The 20963-nt window shown below is 40.3% G+C and overlaps 1 protein-coding gene and 3 long non-coding RNA genes across 4 annotated transcripts; 1 reads left to right on the top strand and 3 right to left on the bottom strand.

Moving 5' to 3' along the window:
- Positions 1-2011: 2011 nt before the first annotated feature.
- LOC145425629 (uncharacterized) lies at positions 2012-4710 on the bottom strand. Its single transcript, XR_013906340.1, has 2 exons — positions 4571-4710; positions 2012-4495 (listed from the first exon to the last, which is right to left on the bottom strand). It is a non-coding gene; the product is annotated as an uncharacterized LOC145425629 (long non-coding RNA).
- LOC145425630 (uncharacterized) lies at positions 4644-8828 on the top strand. Its single transcript, XR_013906342.1, has 3 exons — positions 4644-5498; positions 5604-5863; positions 8368-8828. It is a non-coding gene; the product is annotated as an uncharacterized LOC145425630 (long non-coding RNA).
- Positions 8829-10555: 1727 nt separating this feature from the next.
- LOC113018154 (CD276 antigen homolog) lies at positions 10556-13512 on the bottom strand. Its single transcript, XM_080298835.1, has 4 exons — positions 13477-13512; positions 13277-13383; positions 11569-11895; positions 10556-11355 (listed from the first exon to the last, which is right to left on the bottom strand). The coding sequence occupies exons 2-4, from the start codon at positions 13368-13370 to the stop codon at positions 11249-11251; spliced, it is 528 nt and encodes a 175-aa protein (XP_080154961.1). The 5' UTR covers positions 13371-13383; positions 13477-13512; the 3' UTR covers positions 10556-11248.
- Positions 13513-19035: 5523 nt separating this feature from the next.
- Positions 19036-20094, bottom strand: LOC145425627 (uncharacterized). The gene is made up of 2 exons (XR_013906338.1): positions 19356-20094; positions 19036-19224 (listed from the first exon to the last, which is right to left on the bottom strand). It is a non-coding gene; the product is annotated as an uncharacterized LOC145425627 (long non-coding RNA).
- Between the last annotated feature and the right edge of the window lie 869 nt (positions 20095-20963).

Raw genomic sequence — 20963 nt, 5'->3', positions numbered from 1 at the left:
ATGAGGAAGAGTTTGCAGACTGAACACAACTTATGTCTCCTGCTCGTGTTTTTCTGTATAAAACAGGCCCATCTGAAGGCCTGCAACAGCTACAACGAGCTCTCATGTTCCCTGTTTCTCATGAAAACACTGCAAAATGTCAACATTTGGGACTTATAGAAAATCCCATTCTAATTTATTTAACATCCTTCTCATTAGAGTCAGTCTAACTCTGTAAACACCCTCATTACTAACACAACCCACATACTCATAAAAAAAAACACTTGTCGTGAAATCAATCAATGTAGAGCAGTGTCACAAACCACGGAGGCCCCAGAAAAGTGTAATCAAACGGTGAGTTTATTAACACCCAGGAGAAAACATCAGCATACGTCTTCTGACAAAAATACATGTTGAGAACACTTATAAAGCAGTGAGGTACCCCCCCCCCCCCCCCCCCACACATGGCGTAAAAATAGGTTAAAGACGGCAGTTACAGTAAATGGTACATCTTAGATGGCTATAAACAGACATAGAACTACTCTTTTCTATAACACCTTCCAAACAAGGTAATAACTTCAAGCCTTCAAGGTCTCTGAGGGCTGGTTGTCGACTCCAGTCATCTGTTACCAAGTAGACCAAAATGCAGTTGGAAGCTAAATGAGTTAAGGCCTCAGGCCTGACACATTCCTAGATTATCTGTGTTATATGTATTGTAAGCATGCATCCAATCATCCTTCTATGTTCTAGTTTCCCACACCATGGATCACGTGGACAGTCACACCAGTGAAGCTTAAAACCTTTAATGAACCGAACATCAACTCGAAATAAGCACAAATATGCAATGTGTACGAAATACTCCTGGCCGTACCTGTAATAAAAGTTAACATAATAAAAGGATCCTTAAATTAACATCTTCAATAAACGACTTTAATGCAATATCAATACTGTGAGAAATATTATTAAATGGAATAATGCTGTAAAGAATGTTATTAATCCAATTGTAATGCTGTAGGTTATATGGCAGCAATAAAAGAATTTCTGTATCTCCACACACTCTTGCAGAAAAGGTATGAAAAACATTCTGTGCTTAGGAAACAGCAGAAACGAACAGGGTCTGTGTGTGTTAACTATAAAGTTTGGAAATAAAGGTAGAGTAACAAACAGTTTTTCCTGTCTTCCTTCTCTGTGTTATCTTTAATTTCAAGGGAGTAGCATGTTTAAATGCACATGTGTCAAACGCTACTAAAAACACAACCCCCGCGGCGGAAGTAACAAATACTTCTCGCTGCAGTCGGGGCATGTGTGGAAACAGACACCATAAAATAATTAGAGGCACTTATTTGTATTTATGTTTTGGTGCACCATCAACCCTTGGCGTGTTTTTTGATTAGTCTCAGGTTTCATAATAAAGAACTTTAACACATCCATCATCAGAAGACACAGAGATTATTCTGTTCATCATCTGGAAATTCAGAATAGTTTTGTTCAGTTTTGGTGAGCAGAAGTGGATGAAATGCCTGCTGGGACATGTGTGTCTGTTTGCTGGATTTCACTCCCTGCCTCCTGTTTGCCTCTACAGGTGACACTGAACTCGCTTTAAATTCAGCTGGATTCACAAATAGTAACGCAGCACTGAGAGCCATGTTTGGATTCTCAAGTCAGTTACCGCTTTGTTTTCCATCCCGTTTTCTTCCTGCTGCACCTGTTTTTATTATTACAGTCACTCAATACAACATTAAAGTGTTTTAATCAGCAGAAGTTCACAGTTTGAGTTAGAAACACTCATCAATGTCACACTGTGAACTTTTTCTACTTCACTGATCCCAGCATATTTAATCCTGTTATAAAGGTTAAAAGGTTATAAAGGAAATGCTGTCAAAAAACATGTTGAAACACAGCTGTGAGATGTTGTCAAACAACATTTAAAGTTTGAACCGAGTTATCTGTAATGAAAATAGGAGGCCTGCTACACCTTGTTAAATATCCCAAATCTTTGTTGTTTGGGCTGAAGGAAGAACAACAAGAGAGACAAGATAAGATAAACCTTTATTAATCCCTCGGGTGGATTCCTCTGAGAAATTCAGTTTCCAATAGCACAGCACCAACAGAAGTTACAGAATGTGAGCAGAATAGCATATATACACATATATAAATACAGAGGATACAAAAGGGATAAATAGAATAAATAGGAATAAGAATACAAGGGAATTGTACATTTCAAATGTTGTGAGTCTATTGCACCGTTGGTTATTAACAAAAAGCCTTGCACAGTGAAGAGGCACTACAGCTTAGTTGTTCCCCCCTCCTTTGTCCTCCTGTTTCCCCTCCCTCTCCCCTCCAGAGAGGAGTTAAACAGCCTGATGGTGTGTGGGTGTATAAACACTCAGTATATAAATGCTCAATCAACAATCTCTTTATTCCATACACTTCTCATAATTCCTTACACACTTTGAGCTTAAACATCCTGACAGGAGATGAGCAAGGCGGGGTTTCCTGCAAAATGTCAAAGTGTCTGACCGTTTCTCACAGTCTTATAGCTTCAGCCCTCCGCCACACTAAGCATTCACATTCTTTCTCTCTTACGGCACCTACGTGACGACCTTGGCTTCCTGTTTTATCTCCTCCTGATGAGATAGGGCAGAAAAGCTCTACGGTATGTTCTGTTCTCTTTGTACTCAGAAAAGGAAGGCCATGATTCTTCACAAACAGTATTTCTTATAAATCAGCAGTATAGTGCATCATAAAACAGTAATGATTTTACATCTTTAATCCAAGACATAATGTGGCCTATAGCTGTATAATGATTCGACAATTCTTTGATTAGAAGTATAAGGTGGCATAGGATAGTATAAAAATCTCACAACCTGCTTCCTGGGATCATTTCATTAAGCGCCTCCACTAACACACCCACTGTTCCCAGTACTGCTGAACACCTGTACGCTACACTGAAACAGGTTTTTACCCTCAACCTTACCCTTTGGTTGCAGAGTCAGAGCTCTGCCCTGCATTCAAAACACTTCCTGGTTCAGATAAAACAAAAAAAACAAAAACTGGAGGCTTCAAATTTTTCACAGTGACAGGCCCACACAGGTTTTTCTGGTTCATATTGTCTCTATTTGTAAAAGTAAATATGTTACGTTTTTATTAAAATATCATCTTTAATGTTAGGAAGGTTAAAGGGACTATTTTCAAAGGTTTAGTGATCATTATTACACCATGGCCTGAATAAAAATAATTTTTAGTTACTTGATTATTTATTTATTGTGGGTTAGTCAGGTCTAACCTGAGTGTCTGAGTGTGAGGTATGTCTTTCAGACATACCTCACACTCAGGTCACATTTTTACTCAGTTCCTGCTTCGATCAGTCTAAACTTACTATCTTGAAATCATGCTGGCATATTGTATGACTGGAAGATATTTATATGCAAAAAGGCTGAGCTGAGACTAAGTGATTAAATAAATAAACACACATACCATCCATTATACTGTCACAGTATAGATCTGTGCTGCTGCTCAGTGTCCCCAGAAACAGTCAAAAAGCTCACAGCTGGATTTAGCAAAGCCATCACTCAGTAATAATACATGTTGAAAATTTGTTAATAACAAACAAATAAAACAAATATACTCTTACAGGAATATAAAGTAATCTACATGCTACCCCACAAAAAAAATAGATCATTGAGTCACTATAGCAGTGATTCCCAAAGTGTGGATCACGGCCCCCCTGTTGGTCCAAGAAAGAGGCACAGATGGACCAAAAGAAGAGATTTACAATAAATCATTTTTTCATCATTTTTTCATGTTACTGGATTTAAATATGACATCTTATACTCCACATTCTGACTTTTTTTAAGCTAGTGCATTTCATCATCAGTGGGAATAATCTAAGCTGGATCGAAGATGTCAAACAGCAGCAGTAAAGCTGTTCATGGAGACTCAACCTCTCTCTCATCAGAATATCAGAATGTAGATCTTAAACTAAATGTGGCAGCACAAGGCTGGGATGGAATAAATACTCTTCACAATTTAACAGACAACCGACAACGCCACCCTGGAATTTCACCCGGAGAACACTGGATCGAAGTAATGCTAATTACCAGGAAGATGCTCAGGTCTGTTATACTCAATAGAGGGCCGTGGTCTAGTGATAAAGCAAATTGTCAATTTATTAGTAACGATTTAACATAAAAGCACAAACAGGCGCATCAATATAGATGAGTTTACCAGTGGGGGGACAGGGATGCCACATACAGAAACAACTCAAAAAAAGGAAAACTCTATGGGCTCAAAATGTGGTCATAAATATTTTGTACTCGTAAAAAAAGATTTGTTTTTACCTCCGTGACGGAGGAGCAGGGAGGACTCGGCGCAGACTGAAATCTCAGAAAAACAGGTTTATTTACACACTCCAGGTGCACTATATACAGGTGAAGGAGAAGGGGGCCAGGGTTCCCAGGGGTGCAGAGAGGAGTCGGGAAAAGCGTCCAGAGTCCCCAAACCAAGCACGAGAAATCTGCATACAGAGAACAAGAGTTAGCACGGAACTTTCACGGAGCTCAAAACTGGCTGAGGCTAAAGTAGCACTGACGAGCGTTACTCAATAGTCCAGCGGCGAGGTGCTCTCAGTCACTGCCTTAAGTAGCGGGAGCAAACATGGGTGGCTGTAGCTCAGGTGGCAGAGCAGGTCAGCCACTAATCAGAAGGTCGGTGGTTCGATCCCAGGCTGCCTCCTGGCTGCATGCCAAATATCCTTAGGCAAGATACTAACCCCATGTTTGCCTACTGGTGGTGGTCAGAGGGCCCGGTGGCACCTGTGTCCGGCAGCCTCGCCTCTGTCAGTGCGCCCCAGGGCAGCTGTGGCTACAATGTAGCTGCCATCACCTGTGTGTGAATGTGTGTGTGAATGGGTGGATGACTGAATGTAGTGTAAAGCGCTTTGGGATCCTATGGACTAGAAAAGCGCTATACAAATGCAGGCCATTTACCAAACAAGGTGAGGAGCCACAGGTGATTGCCTACAGGTGGTGGAGGCCGGGAGCTCACAATGAGCTCCGCCCAGGCAGCGAGCAGAGAGAGAGGAGAGAGAGAATAGACAAAACATAACATGTAGCCACACAGGGCCAGCTGAGCAGGCACGGGGACCATGACACTGTGTAGATCTTTTTCTGTGAAAAGAGGTCATAGAAAAAGCAACAACAGAAGCAAAAAGTGACAAACATTCAGTCCAGCAGGTCCATCCACTCTGTCCTCCTTGTTGACCTGCAGGTGAGAAACAGGTGTGAGGTGTCAGCTGTCAGGTAGGTGATGAGTGAAGAACAGAACAGAATCCATTTCCTCTTCAAACTGCTGTCAGACATTATCTACTGCACTCTGATCACATCACTCAGACCAACTGCTTTCTACAAAGTCTCATCAACAACATCTTTAGAAACAAACATCAACAACCAGGAAGCAGCTTCACCTCTGATCACACACACACTCAACTCTACTCACTCACCTGGAGCAACAACATGAAGGTAGATGATGCTGATATGTTCCACAGTGCACTTCCTGTGGTTCTTTCCTCTCTGAATGACATAACACTGATATGTTCCAGTGTCATTTCTTGTCACATCCTTCAGAACCAAAGACACGTCTCCGTCCTGCATCCGTCTGTTCTGCAGATCTACCCGGTTCACAAACGATGGAAGCTGGTTGAATGAAACAAACTGCTCACCCCGGTACATGAGAACATGTCCTTCCAGCAGGTCAAGTCTGAACCACTCCACAGCTCTGATGGGAACACTGATATTTGGAGCTCGACATGTCAGAGTGACGTTCTGTCCAGACTAAGCTGTGAAGATCTTCTGGTCGGAAAGAGGAAACAACACAGAGCAGAGAGGTAAGGAGACAAACTGCTCAGCTCACAGGGAGAAGCAAACAGAGAGCACAGGTATGGTGTGATCTGTTCCTTCAGTGTGACAGATCCCAAAATAACAAATGAGTCATAAGCAAACAGACTTTATTTAAACAGCAATTATTACAGTAGGAACAGCAGCTGGACCGTTCACTGTCACAGAGTTGAAAAAATGTATAGATTTCATTGTGAGCCCTCCCTGCCTTCACACTGATGAGAGATTGTTGTCTAAGAACTGATTTAACCCTGATTTCAATGTTTGTAAAGTAATAAACTTGCAGACAAAAGCTTTGAGTGTAGCTAAAAAGTAAATAGAGCAGGTATAGAAGAAGGGGAGGAGTCAGGTGGTAACAGACACTCATATCCAGGTTATCAGACTTTGCGCTGAACCTCCTTTCTGAAACAGATCAGTTTTAGGCTGCTTTAACTCTTTATTTGTGGCGCAGTGTCAAGCCACGGGAATGAATCAATGAGCACAGGTCACATCAGTGTGTGGTGTTGTTTTGAAATTTAGAGTCAGGATGTTGGATCTGCCAAAGACTGATTGCCCTTACTCCCATATATCTTGGCTTGGATTTGTCAGTATAAGTAAACTGGCTTGGTAGTATACTCTGGGAGAGCACTAAGATAACAACACAACAGTGCATTCCAGGAATGTTCCCAGACTGACCTGTACTGTGTGTGGCCATGTTTAGACCTATTTGTGAGAACAGAAAATTGGCATGCTACTCTACAACTCTACTTGTGGAGATCAACAGTCACTTATGGGCACAAAATATGGATCCACATGAGTTTGAAGGGATTTTTGAGGCACAAAATGTTGCTTTAGTGTCAGGGTTACAATTAGGTTAAAGTTAGGTTTAGGCATTCATTTTTGAAGGTTAGGGTTAGCAGCTAGGGAAAGCATTATGTCAATGAGATATCCTCGCTAAGATATGAAAATGAGCATGTGTGTGTGTGTGTGTGTGTGTGTGTGTGTGTGTGTGTGTGTGTGTGTGTGTACAAGCTAGATTTCACCTGCTGAGGCAAACATTAAAAACATTAAACTTTAGATCTGCCTACATTACCCCAAAGTTGTTGAACTAAAGTGAGTGGGATGACTGGTGTGTTTATTTTCAGCAGCTCGCTGTGTTTGCCTTTCAAGGAAGGTGGAGTTAATCTGTTTCAGAACGAAAAAGAAAAACAAGGGTGGAGTTCTAAAAAACACAGGATCCTGTTTCAGAGCTGTTCATCTTTAAAAAAGAGCTTCACCTGAAAGGCCTCATAGAAATGATGTATCTTGTGACAGTATAAGACATATTCTGCTGGTTTAGAACACCCATCCAATATAATGTCAATACAAAAGCACCAAATCGCAACAACGGTTTCCTTTGGGATGCTTCATATTGTAATGTGAAGATCTTGCCATAATACAGAGAAAAAACACAACAATCAGAAGACCCCCTATGATCAAGCACTTGGCAACAAAGGGAAGGAAAACAGTAAGAGACCTCCAGCAGAGCCAGGCTCAGGGAGGCCTGTGACCAGTTGAGGGTGAGGGGAGAAAGACAGGATAAAATACATGCTGTGGAAAACATCCAGAGATTAATAGCAAGTATGATTTAATGCAGAGAGGACAATTAACAAATAGTGAGTGAAAAAAGTGACTGAAGAAAAAATACTCAGTGCATCATGGGAATCCCCCGGCAGCCTACGTCTATTGCAGCATAACTAAGGGAGGATTCAGGGTCACCTGGTCCAGCCCTAACTATATACTTTAGCAAAAAGGAAAGTTTTAAGCTTAATCTTAAAAGCAGAGATAGTGTCTGTCTCCTGAATCCAAACTGGAAGCTGGTTCCACAGAAGAGGGGCCTGAAAACTGAAGGCTCTGCCTCCCATTCTACTTTTAAATACTCTAGGAACAACAAGTAGGCCTGCAGTGCGAGAGCGAAGTGCTCTAATAGGGTGATATGGTACTACAAGGTCATTAAGATAAGATGGGGCCTGATTATTTAAGACCTTGTATGTGAGGAGCAGGATTTGAATTCAATTCTGGACTTAACAGGAAGCCAATGAAGGGAAGCCAAAACAGGAGAAATATGCTCTCTCTTTCTAGTCCCTGTCAGGACTCTCAGAGCAGCCTTTAAATCTGTTTCCTGGTGGCCTGTTGTTGGTTTTGGACATACTGCTTTTTAATTACACCGAAATAGAAACTAATCGAGTGAGGAAAGGAGATCGGTCACATAGGGTGTTGTATCAGACAGATTTATGGAACAGAAAACATCAACAAACAAAGAAGCTAAGAGTCATTATTACACAATGGCAGGCAGGAGAGCACCAAGCCGAATGAAGTGACAGCAGCAGATTATACAGCGTGAGAATGCAGGGTCCCAGACCTGTAATGGTGACTGATGAACTGCCAGGTTTCAGTGCACTTGAATAGTATTTCTGGGTCCTTTTACAAACATTCAGCTCAAAGTGAAATAAGACAACTGTCTCATCCATCACAGGAAACCTCAGTTTACAGGTACTGAACCGGAGAAACACTCATGCCCTCTCGCTGCCTCTCACTGAGGGAAACTCCAGTCTAAGTCCAGCCCGTCTATAGGAGACTGCTTCCAGGAGCTGAGCTGTGAGTTTAATGATACATTTCACTCCTCCTGACTGTATGAGGCTGCTTACACACTTTCTCTAGGCTCTTTTGTCACCACAGAGATTCCGGTCTTATGACCTGTTTCAGCAGGATCTTAAGAGGCTTTAGGGAAAAAGGCAGATACTTGTCTGTGTGATGACACAGGGCCAAACACAGCCTAAAAGATCCTGCCTGATGTTTTCTACATCAATTTTCTCTATAAGTTAAATACAAATTAAGCAGACATTTTTTTCTTAAAGCAGTTCATTTTACCAGTTTAAACATTTGACGATTTTAATTTCTACAGTGATTAAAAGTTGTGTTTCTGAGATTTGCAAATCATTGCATTATGTGATTCTTTACATTTTACACGGGATCCTGTTTTTGGAATTGGGATTATAAAACTATTTTGGTTGCAGTTTTTGATTAGCACTTAATCAGTTTATCATCTGTACTAATGAAGCTACGAAGCCTCCAACATGATGGGAAAAAATTGTGAAAGGTGGTCAAATTTTGACCCCTGTGTACTTTTAGCATATACTGTTTTTAACATATACTGTGACCTGCCAGTGAGAGGCAAAGAAGCAAAGAGTAGTCGCCAGATCTAACTAAACATGGTCATAATTCCCAATCCAGCTGGCATCTGCTGTGGAAAAATAAACTGACCATTGAAACCAAAACTGATGTCCTCAGATTTATTAATAAAATCATTTGCAAAGGAATCAATGCAGGATGAAAAGAAGAGAAAAAACTCATGAGTGGATAGAATCAGCTGTAGGAAGGTTTTTTTGTTTGTTTTTTTGTCGTGGTCACTGCCTTATACAGTGAGGTTAAATAAGATGAAATACAATTTTCCCCACAGTGTCAAGAGACACAAACTTACTAACTGCTGAAAAGAAGCTGATGTTAATACAATTTTGATTCTATCAGGACACAAAATGTTTCTAAACAAGCCAACAACACTTGTCACACTCAGCTGTGTACTTGGAGCTGATTCAAACGCAAAGTTGATTTACATCTTGATTACATGGTTTAGTCAAGTCCTCCATGCTTTCTTTCAGTCCTTCTCTTGCTCTCTCACTCACACACCTGCATCCGCACATGTATGAAAACATAATTGAATAATTCTGCTCAGAATGAGGCGCGTCTGTTCAACTTTGTGCTACTCTGGTTATCCTCGGTCATTAGGAGAGGCTTACACCACGGGATCGAGCTGTAAGAGATGCAATTCATTTTATATGTAGTGTGATAGTAGATGAGTGTTAAATAATATGTGGATTCTCTGAAAAAGGACAAAAATCATTACAGCATAAATATGGAATAAAAATTATTGGAACGGGCCTCTTAACAGTCCGATTAAAGAAGCGCACCATTCTTAAATGTACTGCACAAACTCTATTCGCAACGATTCTCAAAACCACCACAAGATGGCACTGTAACACAAGGAATGAACTCATCCCTGATCAAGCAGGTTTGCAATCACACCCACCAATCAACCTACAACCGGTAAAATGGTTCCAATACCACATTTACCACCATTGTGAGATCTTGCCTCATCCTGTCATGTGACCTATTAATCATCCAAAGTATCACATCCTGCAACAGCTGATCTCAGTATACTGAGATCAGCTGTTGCAGGATGTGATCAAGATCTCAAAACTGGGTTGTAGGTGGCGGACAGTCGGTGTTGTGAGCCACCTCCTCTGTTCAGAGATGGTCGTTCACAGATGTTTCATCCCAAGGACAAAACTCCCAAACACAAGCCAGTCAACATAGTGTGTGCTGTGCAGTACAGCGAGGAGTGCTCAGACCTCTACACTGGTGAGACCAAACAGCCACAAAACATAGACGCGCCACCTCGACAGGGCAAGACTCAGCTCTACATCTGCACCTAAAGGTCAAAGGTCACACTTTCAAGGATGCCGATGTTCACGTTTTGGACAGAGAGGACAGATGGTTTGAAAGTAAAGTAGTAGAAACAGCATATCTAACAATAATACAACGATATCTCTCAGAGTGTTTGTTGCAAGCCAGGCTGGTGTTAATCTGCTCGTACATGCACTGGATTCATTCACATGTCCTTTATTGCACATGACCAAGTGTAAAACATTTTGCTGATGTTACAGATTCATCAATCCTGAAAATTTGTTATAAAAACTTTGTTCTTTATACTAATAGTTTAAAAAAAAATTAATCTATGATCGATTCTCATGATGTTATCCACTGTTAATGACAAAATACAGTAAATAGTCCAACATCTTACTTTTTCTTTTTTAATTCATATTTTATATTTTTCAAAGTCATCCAGTGGACTAGTGATGGCCGTCAGGGCTTATATTTGGCCTTCTTTCCATATAATGTAACCTTCCTTCTCAACAGTATTTTAAGCCTTTAAAAATGCAAAAAACATGTAAAATATAAAAATAAAATGTAAAATGAAAAATATGTAGGACAAAAATATCAAAATGTAAAATTCAGAATTCATAATAGCTCAGTGATATTTGATGGTGACTAAAAAAGGCAGCAGATAACAATGTAAACAAACATGTATGTTGAGCAGGAAACTTCAGATAATCACAAACACGAACATAACTTAATGTTTCCTCCAGGTGCTAAATTCCAGTTTAATTGTGCATCGTTAACTTCTGTCTGTCCTCAGCACATCTGTCACTGTGAATGCTGAGTGGGTGGGTGGAGTGAATATACACTGTGATATTTCCATCTGTGGCCTTTCAAACTGGCTGCAGTTCAACAGACGGCTAAAACAACAAAACAGCAGCAGCAAGCACAACGGAAATCGACATGTCAACTTCTACGCCATCAGCTCCACTCCTCTGGTCTTTGTCCTTATCGAGTACTGTCTGACCTGCAGGTGAGAAACAGGTGTGAGGTGTCAGCTGTCAGGTAGGTGATGAGTGAAGAACAGAACAGAATCCATTTCCTCTTCAAACTGCTGTCAGACATTATCTACTGCACTCTGATCACATCACTCAGACCAGCTGCTTTCTACAAAGTCTCATCAACAACATCTTTAGAAACAAACATCAACAACCAGGAAGCAGCTCAACTTCACACTCACCTTCTTCTTCTACCTTCAGGTTGATGCTCTTCAAAAGCTGAGGTCTCTGTCTGTTGTATCCAGCATAACATTCATATTTTCCAGCGTCGTTCATGGTGACATTTTTGAGAATCACAGAAAAGTTTCCATTCTTTATCTCTGGATCTTTCAGCTCCACTCGACCTTTAAATGATTCATGCTGTTTGTCTTTGTGAATGTGTTCATCGCTGAAGTAGAACACATAATACTCTGACTGCAGGTCAGGCTTTTGCCAGCTTATCATTATGTTAGCATCACTGGGGCCATAGCACTCCAGAGTTACATCCTTTGCTTGTTTGACTGTTAGCTCTAAAATAATTAGAAAACAGGTCAGTCATAAAGATAATATGCATCCAATAATTCAAACACGCTTATTATTGTGCTTCAAATATCAGAAACCTGAGTTTTTATTTTTGTGTAAATTCTGTGAGAATTTATAAGCGAGTAAAAAAAGCTTTACTGCGTTACATTCAGACCCAGATATGTTTACACATCCAGCATTGTGATGGCCAAACCCGTGGCCACACTCTAAAGTCGGTAACTTTCGTATTTTCATTCTTCATTTGAACATAGTAATACATTTTAGTTTCCAATAACTTTATTGATTGGTTTGGATACATTTGTTCTATTTGTAAGCGCGCACATTTAGTTTACTTATGTACTCATACTACTTCATTTCTTTGCTTTCTGACTAACCTTTGTCTTTTTATTTCTTACCTGCTATCATCCCTGGGAGTTGCTGGACAAAAAGATGGTAGCCAGGGTTTGAAACCATTAAATACAAAGGAAGATAATTGGACCATACCACCACTTCCTGCAGAAGGGGGGGGGGGGGGGATGTGTGTTTTCTTTACTTTAAAAACAAAGTATTTGTATTTAATTAAATATTTGAGTTTAGGGTTTAATGGGGTTTTTGATTTTCTTCTTTAGTGTTTAGTTTATTAACAACCTAGATTGTACTGCATCGTTTGTGATTTATGATTGTGTTTTGTTTGTTACCCCTCATGTGTCACAATGGTCTGATCAGCCATTATATATACCCTTGTATGTCATTTTTCATATATGACCTAAACATGAAATATGTTTAGGTCAATTATGTATGTTTGAGCAGTCATTTGGTTTGTTAAGTTTGCAGTCTTTGCCTGGGTTCAGTTTTGTTTCTGTGACCTGTTTTATGAGCTCAACATTTATTAGTCTTGTAAATATAATTTTTGGGGGTTAAATAAATGGAAACCATATTTTTCTAATAATTCCTGGGCTCCTCCTGTTTTTCAACTCGGTCCATCACAAGCATGTTAAATCATGAACTTCAGTGGGTTTTGAATGTCTAACTTCAGAGTTTATACGCTTTTTTTTAACATTTGTAGACTGTGGTGTGGGTTTTACTGAGCTAAAATGGGTAAAATGGCTTCACATACTCTGTGGAAAAGGCCAGAGTCTGTACAAAATGATAAAACAAAGGTATAAAAACCTGTTTGTACTTGTCAGTCACATTCAGGGTGTTTAATACAGAAATTTGTTGATGTTTGTGTACCAGACAGCGATGGCTTGTTATTCATTTCATAGTTTATTTCTAAAGGACCTGTACATAAGGCCAGACAGTTGAGAGGCTGATGTACTGAACCTGTTCTGTATATTAGCATTTGAATTTAACTACAATTTAATGTTTTACAGGATTAACACATCTTACCTTCACAGTCCAGACGTCCCAGGAAACATGAGAGGACAAACGCGGTTAAAGCTGTTTTTAACAGCATTTCCTTTCTTATCTCCCACAGCTTCATTGTTGGTAGTTTCCTGGATTAAAAAAACAATAATAAAGAATATACAGATGCTCTTTAAAGCTATTAAATTTACCTAAAGTTATTTTATGCGGTGTATGACTGATACCCTGAGCAATATCCCTGTGCCCCTGTGAGAGGAAATTCCACTGCATGAAAAAAAGGAACTTACAGGAAATTATGAGGTAAGGTGGCGCCTATTCGTCTGTCTGTATAAACAAGTGTTTAGAATCTAGTAAAAAGATTTTTTCTGTTTTAGGTTCGAGTTCAAAAATATCATAGTTTAAAATGTAAAAGCTTCTAAAGGTGTGAAGGTTAAATGTTAATAATGAATGTAAAATAATAATGTGAGGCCTTCATTGGATGGTATGATGTCATACCAGCTAATAAACCACTGTTTCACTTGATCAGTATGGAGGACCAGGAGTGTCAGAAATAAACATTTACACGAGTTTAAAAAGTGTGATTAAAAAAAAGTTGTTAATAAATTATACACGTTACGATAATTTTTACAATTTTATAAGTTATAACTTATTATATAACTTAACTTATAAGTTCTATTATATATTCACACCCAGCTACAGTCACACATCTAGTATGTTAAATCATGAACTTCAGAACTGGTTTTCAAAGGCTAAATTAAGAGTTTATACACCTTTACCAGGAGTTAAATAAACCATTACATGAGTTTAAAAAGTGTGATTTTTTTAAGTCATTAATACATTATTTATTTTATGATAATATTGGTAAATGGTCTGTATTTATATAGCACTTTTGCTAGTCCCGCCTAGGGACCCCAAAGCACTTTACACACCCAGTCATCCACCCATTCACACACTGGTGAAGGCAAGCTACAGTTGTAGCCACAGCTGCCCTGGGGCGCACTGACAGAGGCAAGGCTGCCATATTGCTCCATCGGCCCCTCTGGCCATCACCAGTAGGCGGTGGGTGAAGTGTCTTGCCCAAGGACACAACGACCGAGACTGTCCAAGACGTGGCTCGAAACAGCAACCTTCCGATTACAAGGCGAACTCCCAACTCTTGAGCCACGATCAGGTTACGTTTCCACACGATCACGATTTAACCATATTTCATATGTAGTCTGCAATAGGCAAACGTCTACTATCCCGGGTTTGTTTATGTTTTGCACTTTTACAGATTATATAATATAACATTTTGGTTTAAATCAATTCCTACAAATTTGTTAAGTTAACATGTTATTTATTTCAACTGTTAATTGGTTTAGTTAGAACTAACCTTACCTACCTGTCTTCCAGAAACAAAAGGAGGAAAGTAGTTTTACTTCCTGCTTTATACCTTCTGGGTTCATCTGAGGTCACAGGAAGAGACCAAGCGAAGGGGGAAAACTCTTGTAATTTAAGAAAGTTGATTTTAGAGGGTTTATGGAGAAATAGATTTATTGTCATGTGTATTGATTACACCAGAGTTTATGTTGCTAGTAAAGAGTGGCAGTAGAGGTTTGAATATAATCATTTTCATCTTATCTACCTACTGAATGGAATAGTCCAGTGGTGAAATTGTTTGGTTAAGTGGATTATTTGGGGTAATCGTGGCTGAAGAGTTGGGTGTTCGTCTTGTAATCGGAAGGTTGCCGGTTCGAGCCACGTCTCGGACAGTCTCGGTCGTTGTGTCCTTGGGCAAGACACTTCACCCACCACCTACTGGTGTTGGCCAGAGGGGCCGATGGCGCGATATGGCAGCCTCGCCTCTGTCAGTCTACCCCAGGGCAGCTGTGGCTACAACTGTAGCTTGCCTTCACCAGTGTGTGAGAGTGAATGAATAGTGGTATTTTAAAGCTTTGAGGGGTCCCAAAAAGCGCTATATAAATGCAATCCATTATTATTATTTAAGCAGAACTCAGGTGTTTGAGGAGAAAGGACCAGGTCAGTGTAGCTGTGTGCAGTTTGACCGTAATTTTCATTGATTTAAGTTCAGTTATGTTTATTTGAACTGAGTTAATTTGGAGTTGAGTTTCTTATTTGTTTCTTTGTAAATATTGTTTGGGTCACAAAACGGTGACAGCATCAGTCTCCTGCATTTCTTTGGCCGCTTAAGTCAAGTCCTACTACACTGATGAGGACTTTTATCTATCATTCCAAAAACACAAACCACTGCTTCCCTCTCTTTGCAGCTTACATTGTTTATAAGCTACACTTGGTAAGCATGGAAGTATTTCACTAATCACACGAGGAAGCTTAGCTTGATAAAAAAAAAAAATCTACAGGTGTAGAGCTCTAGGCACCTGTAGAGTCTTTGTATAGCAGAAAATAAATGCTTAATTGCATTAAAACTCTCAATGAAAGTGTGATAAATGTTTGTAGTACAGAGTGTGTACACGACAGGGAAGCCCAGCCCAGTATGCACTCTTACTGTCGATCTCAAACCCGGATACATGGGCAGGGCTTTGTCAGGAAGGAAATGTGTCAGGAAGCAACTGCAAAACATGGAGGTCATTAAAAAAGAATGTTAGGAGGCAGCAGGAGAGCAGGAAAGGCAGGATTGTGCTGATGAGAGCAGTCACTGTAAATGTTTTTATGTTCTGTAAAATCACACCAGAGAGAATGAAGATAGGAGGAGGACAGATATGTTGGGTGTGAGGGACAAGATGGAAGAAAAGCAAGGACTTGTCCACAGGAGGGGTGGTGGACGTATTGTACAAAACATGATGAAGATGTTAAAAATTGAAAAAGATTTTTGGTCTGCCTCTAAAAAAATTGGCAAACTGTCAGGTTGCTCGGGAGGGAAAACAGTTCTCTTCTCAAAAGGTGTCCAGTGTGGGTGAGCTGCTGCAGGAGGCTGTCAGCATATAAGATAAGATAAGATAAGATAAGATAAGATAGAACTTTATTAATCCCTCGGGTGGGTTCCTCTGGGAAATTCGACTTCCAAAAAAAGTACAGCAACGACCGAAGTTACAGTTACAGAACTGTTATATATATATATATATATATATACACACACACACACACACACACACACACACACATATATATAAATACAGAGACAAATATAAATAAAATATACAAAGGGGATAAATAGAATAAATAGGAATAAAAAATAAAAATACAAGTGAATTGCACATTTCAAGTATTGAGTCTATTGCACCGTTGACTATTTACAAAAAGTATTGCACAAGGTATTGTACAGTGAGGTGCAGAGGCACTACAGCTTAGTTGTTCCCCCCTCCTTTGTCCTCCTGTTTCCCCTCCCTCTCCCCTCCAGGGAGGAGTTAAACAGTCTGATGGCGTGTGGGACAAAGGAGTTTTTAAGTCTGTTAGTTCTTGTCTTGGGGAGAAGCAACCTGTCACTGAACAGACTCTTCTGGTTGTTTATGGCCGTGTGCAGAAGATGCCCAGCATTGTCCATAATGTCCATCAGTTTCTTTAATGTCCTTTTCTCTGCCACTGTCACCAGAGTGTCCAGCTTCATGCCGACCACAGAGCTAGCCCTCCTGATCAGTTTCTCCAGCCTGGATGAGTCCTTCTTTGCTGTGCTGCTCCCCCAGCACACCACAGCATAGAAAAGGACTCCAGCAACCACCGACTGGTAAAACATCCTCAGGAGCTTCCTGAGGATGTACACTACTATATACACTACTGCCAAAAGTATTTACACATAATGTATTTACATTTGAACATTAGACCATGAGCTGTGCAATAAAATAATCATTCATGTTCAGAAACACAAGTCAGCAATAATCATAAAATCATAAAATGCAAGCATCACTTTCTGTCAGGTGTGCACAACCTGTGTTTTATTTGCTGTACATCAATATTTTATAGTCAGCCTCAACATTGTGATTCTGTGATAATTATAAATCCCTGAACACATTTGAAAGTTATAAATGTAGTAAGTGATGCTATTATGGGATTTAATAATCATGGTTGCATCGTCCTGGTCACAGGTGGGGGATATGGTTACAGTCACCCACCAGCTGGCAGTCAGTCAGAATTCCACCAGGCATCCATCACGGTCCTGTCACTGATGACAGGACATTGAGGCTGTTTGTTTCTGTCATGGTCCTGAGTCTGCCGACTCAGTGTTTTGTGTTTCTTTATGCTTTTGTTTATTCTGAGTATGTATTCTGTTATAATTTGCCATTTGTTAGGTTTCTGTTCTGTGCCTGCCCTGGTCCCACTTCTGTGTTCTGTCTGCCTCTGGTGTCACACTGTCTGTTTGTGAATCTGTCTGTGTAGTTCATTGTCTTGTCTGGTTCTCTGTGTCTGAGTTTCCTGTTTTATTCTGAAGGTCTCCGTCTCATGTGAGTGTGTTCAGGTTACGTTTCCCCTGTCCCCTGAGCTCTGATTTCTCCCAGCTGTGCTGCCCTCCTGTCTCTCATCCCCTGATTACTGCTGTGTGTATTTAAGCCCTGTGTGTTCTCCTGCCTGTTCGTCTGTGTTTCATGGTGTTTTGTTCCTCTGTCTGCGGCTCTCTGCGCTGCACCCCGTTTCTTATGTTTGTCATTTAGTTTTCCCAGTTTAGGTTTTCCAGTCATTTGTCATTCCTCACTAGTGATGGGCAGATGAAGCTTCATGAAGCACTGAAGCTCTTAATCCAATTGGTTCACCCCAGTGTGAAGCTTCATGTGCTCTAGTAGGACACCTACTGGACGTAGAAATATTAGTTGGCATGAATTTGAAGAGTGTGGCCTTTTGCACACAGCCTGCAAATGTCAACAACAAAAGGAGTGTGTCAAACATCTATATTGTAGTGATCAAATCAAATCACTTTTATTGTCACCTCACATGTGCAGGCACACTGGCACAGCACATGCGAGTGAAATTCTTGTGTGCGAGCCCCACAAGCAACAGAGATGTGCAAACACAACAACACAAACGAGCAAAATACAAGAATGGCCAACCTGAAACTAATAAATATATGTACAATATATAATAGTGTATGCATTTCTGGATGTGTATACTAAATATTATCCTACGTGTGTGTGTGTGTGTGTGTGTGTGTATACACATTTTTACAAATTAAATAGTAAAAAAAAAATAAAATATAAAAATATACAGAGTTGAATATGTGCAAAACAGTGGCATTACTGTACAGTGTGTGGAGTGCATAGTGTTGAAGTTCCAGTAGTGAAGCTGAGGTGTCTATGACGTGTTCAGCAGTCTGATGGCCTGATGGAAAAAGCTGTCTCTCAGTCTGCTGGTACGGGACCGGATGCTGCAGAACCTCCTTCCTGATGGAAGCAGTCTGAACAGTTTATGGCTGGGGTGACTGGAGTCCTTGATGATCCTTCCCGCTTTCCTCAGGCAGCGCTTCCTGTAGATGTCTTGGAGGGAGGGAAGCTCACCTCCAATTATCCGTTCAGAGCACCGCACTACTCGCTGGAGAGCTTTGCAGTTGTAGGCGGTGGTGTTGCCATACCAGGTGGTGATGCATCCAGTGAGGATGCTCTCAATGGCACAGTGATAGAAGGTCCTGAGGATGCGGGGGCTCATGCCGAATCTTTTCAGTCTCCTGAGATGGCAGTATACTGTGTATATTTATACTGGCAGTATGGAAAATGATCATTTGGAAATGCTTGAAATGGAAATGATCATTTACTGTGAGGTGAGGTGTGGTTGGGGTGTGGACAGTGGTTGTGCTTTTGTAACGTTGAGGTATGGACAGCTACACACTGAGGCCTCAGTCCTGCCTGTTCACATTTTATTCTGTAAAAACTAAATTTTCACTGCTTTTATGACCTTTTTAGTGGGGAGAACATAGCTAGGATTTAATGATTTAACAAATCTTTTGAATCCTTTGTCCTCCACAATGCTAAATGGCTGGGAGTCCTCAATCACCATGCTAACCAGGTCTTCATCTATTTGAGATTGTTCTCCTGAAGAAAGACAATAAAGACAAAGCACAAATATAAATATCACACACGTAACTTATAACAGCTGTATAATATTGTTATATCATTTAATAACATTACTGCATGCTATATTATCATGGCATTTGATGGCTCACCTGGTCTTGCTCCACAATCGGTGTCCCCCTTATTCTCATGCAAAGCTCTGTAGTGCCTAAGCATGGATGAGGTGTTGTTGTTATATCCCAGCTCCCTGACACATGGCGAACACTTCACCTTGTACAAAAGTACAGACAGCTTAACATAAATTGTATTGCACCATCAGTATTATGAAAATACATCTTCTGTAGAAATTTACATACCTTGTTGGGAGGAATAAAATCAAAATGTTCCCACACAGGGGAGGACATCCTCCTCTTCTTAGCTGGCTCCATTCTCTCCTGACTTTCTCTCCTCACTCTCATAAACCTCCAAACTGTCTCCAAACTCTCACTAACCGCAACTCTCCATCAAACACCCACATTTTGAATGAAATCTGAGGGGTTTATATCGCTGTCATATCTCGCGGCAAAGTTCGAACCACTTCATGAACCAGTCACGTGGTACAGCCAGGCAGCGAGGCTTCGGACGTCATCATTTTCAGCTCCTCCCATAAATGAAGCAAGCCTCGAAACGCGCATCGCGGAAACGCCCCCTCAGTTACTCGACACAAGCTTTGAAGCCTCGATACAGAACGTCACATCACTATTCCTCACTGCCTGTTCCGTCACTCTATTACTTGTAAATAAACGTCACTTGCACTATCAGTCAACTGCCTGCATTAGGGTCCTTTTACCTCCACACGGCTCTCCTCGACAGCTGTGACAGTTTCGTTTTTTTGCACCTTTACATTTTAATCCAGAGTTGGGATGTGAAGAAACAGGAGTGGGTATACTCACACACCCCTGATCTTCAATAGGAATAGAAATATTTAACAAAGTAAAATAATAAAGCTGATAATGGTAAATCTATGTTCCGTTTATGTAGAAAAAGAAGCGTGCATTTTATTTGAAAGAAAAAACACATACATGCAGTGGAAGCCCAGATGTCAGTTTTACCCTGGGACTTGAACGCATCTTACATATGTGGCTCTGTGGGAAGCTGCCAGCGTTACATTTGTCTCAAACCCCACATGGGTGTGAGAAGTGATCTGTGCGGTGATTCGCACACACATATTTAACCTCCTACCGAACTCTTCCACAGCATTTTTAATTTCTCTTTGATATTTGGGCTGATTGGGGCCCGATGAATGTGAAAATAAAGAATTACCAGATTTTTTTTTTTACCTTATTTTTGTTTTTAAGAAAAATAAGAGCCACATATTAGGATATTCATTTAAAATTTTGATACAAGAGTAGCAGTATAATGTCCTCGTAAGTGGCTATCAGGCCCATGTAGAGCAAAATTGAGTATTTTGGTCTAAATAACCCAAAATGTGATGTCCACATATGTGGACGCAGGGTCCTAGGAGGATAAGCTTTTGTGGGCAAGAGTGATGTCGTGTGTACTTTTAGATATTTGTACGTTCAGAAAGGTTTTCAAAAGGTAAAATTTTCAAATTCAGGAAGCTGAACTTAGTAAACTGTGCTTAAACGATCAGTAATTATTTGGCTTTTGCACATTTGTAAAATAGTTTTACGTGGTGGTCAGATTGCCTCGTATATGTGTGTGGATTGAAGCACCTGCGTGTGGGTCCTCAAAATTTACACACAAATCATTGCACACAT

Source organism: Astatotilapia calliptera, chromosome 3, assembly GCF_964374335.1.
Source record: "Astatotilapia calliptera chromosome 3, fAstCal68.1, whole genome shotgun sequence".
Taxonomy (NCBI): domain Eukaryota; kingdom Metazoa; phylum Chordata; class Actinopteri; order Cichliformes; family Cichlidae; genus Astatotilapia; species Astatotilapia calliptera.
Note: the sequence above shows the minus strand (reverse complement) of the source record. Positions and strands in the feature narration are given on the sequence as shown.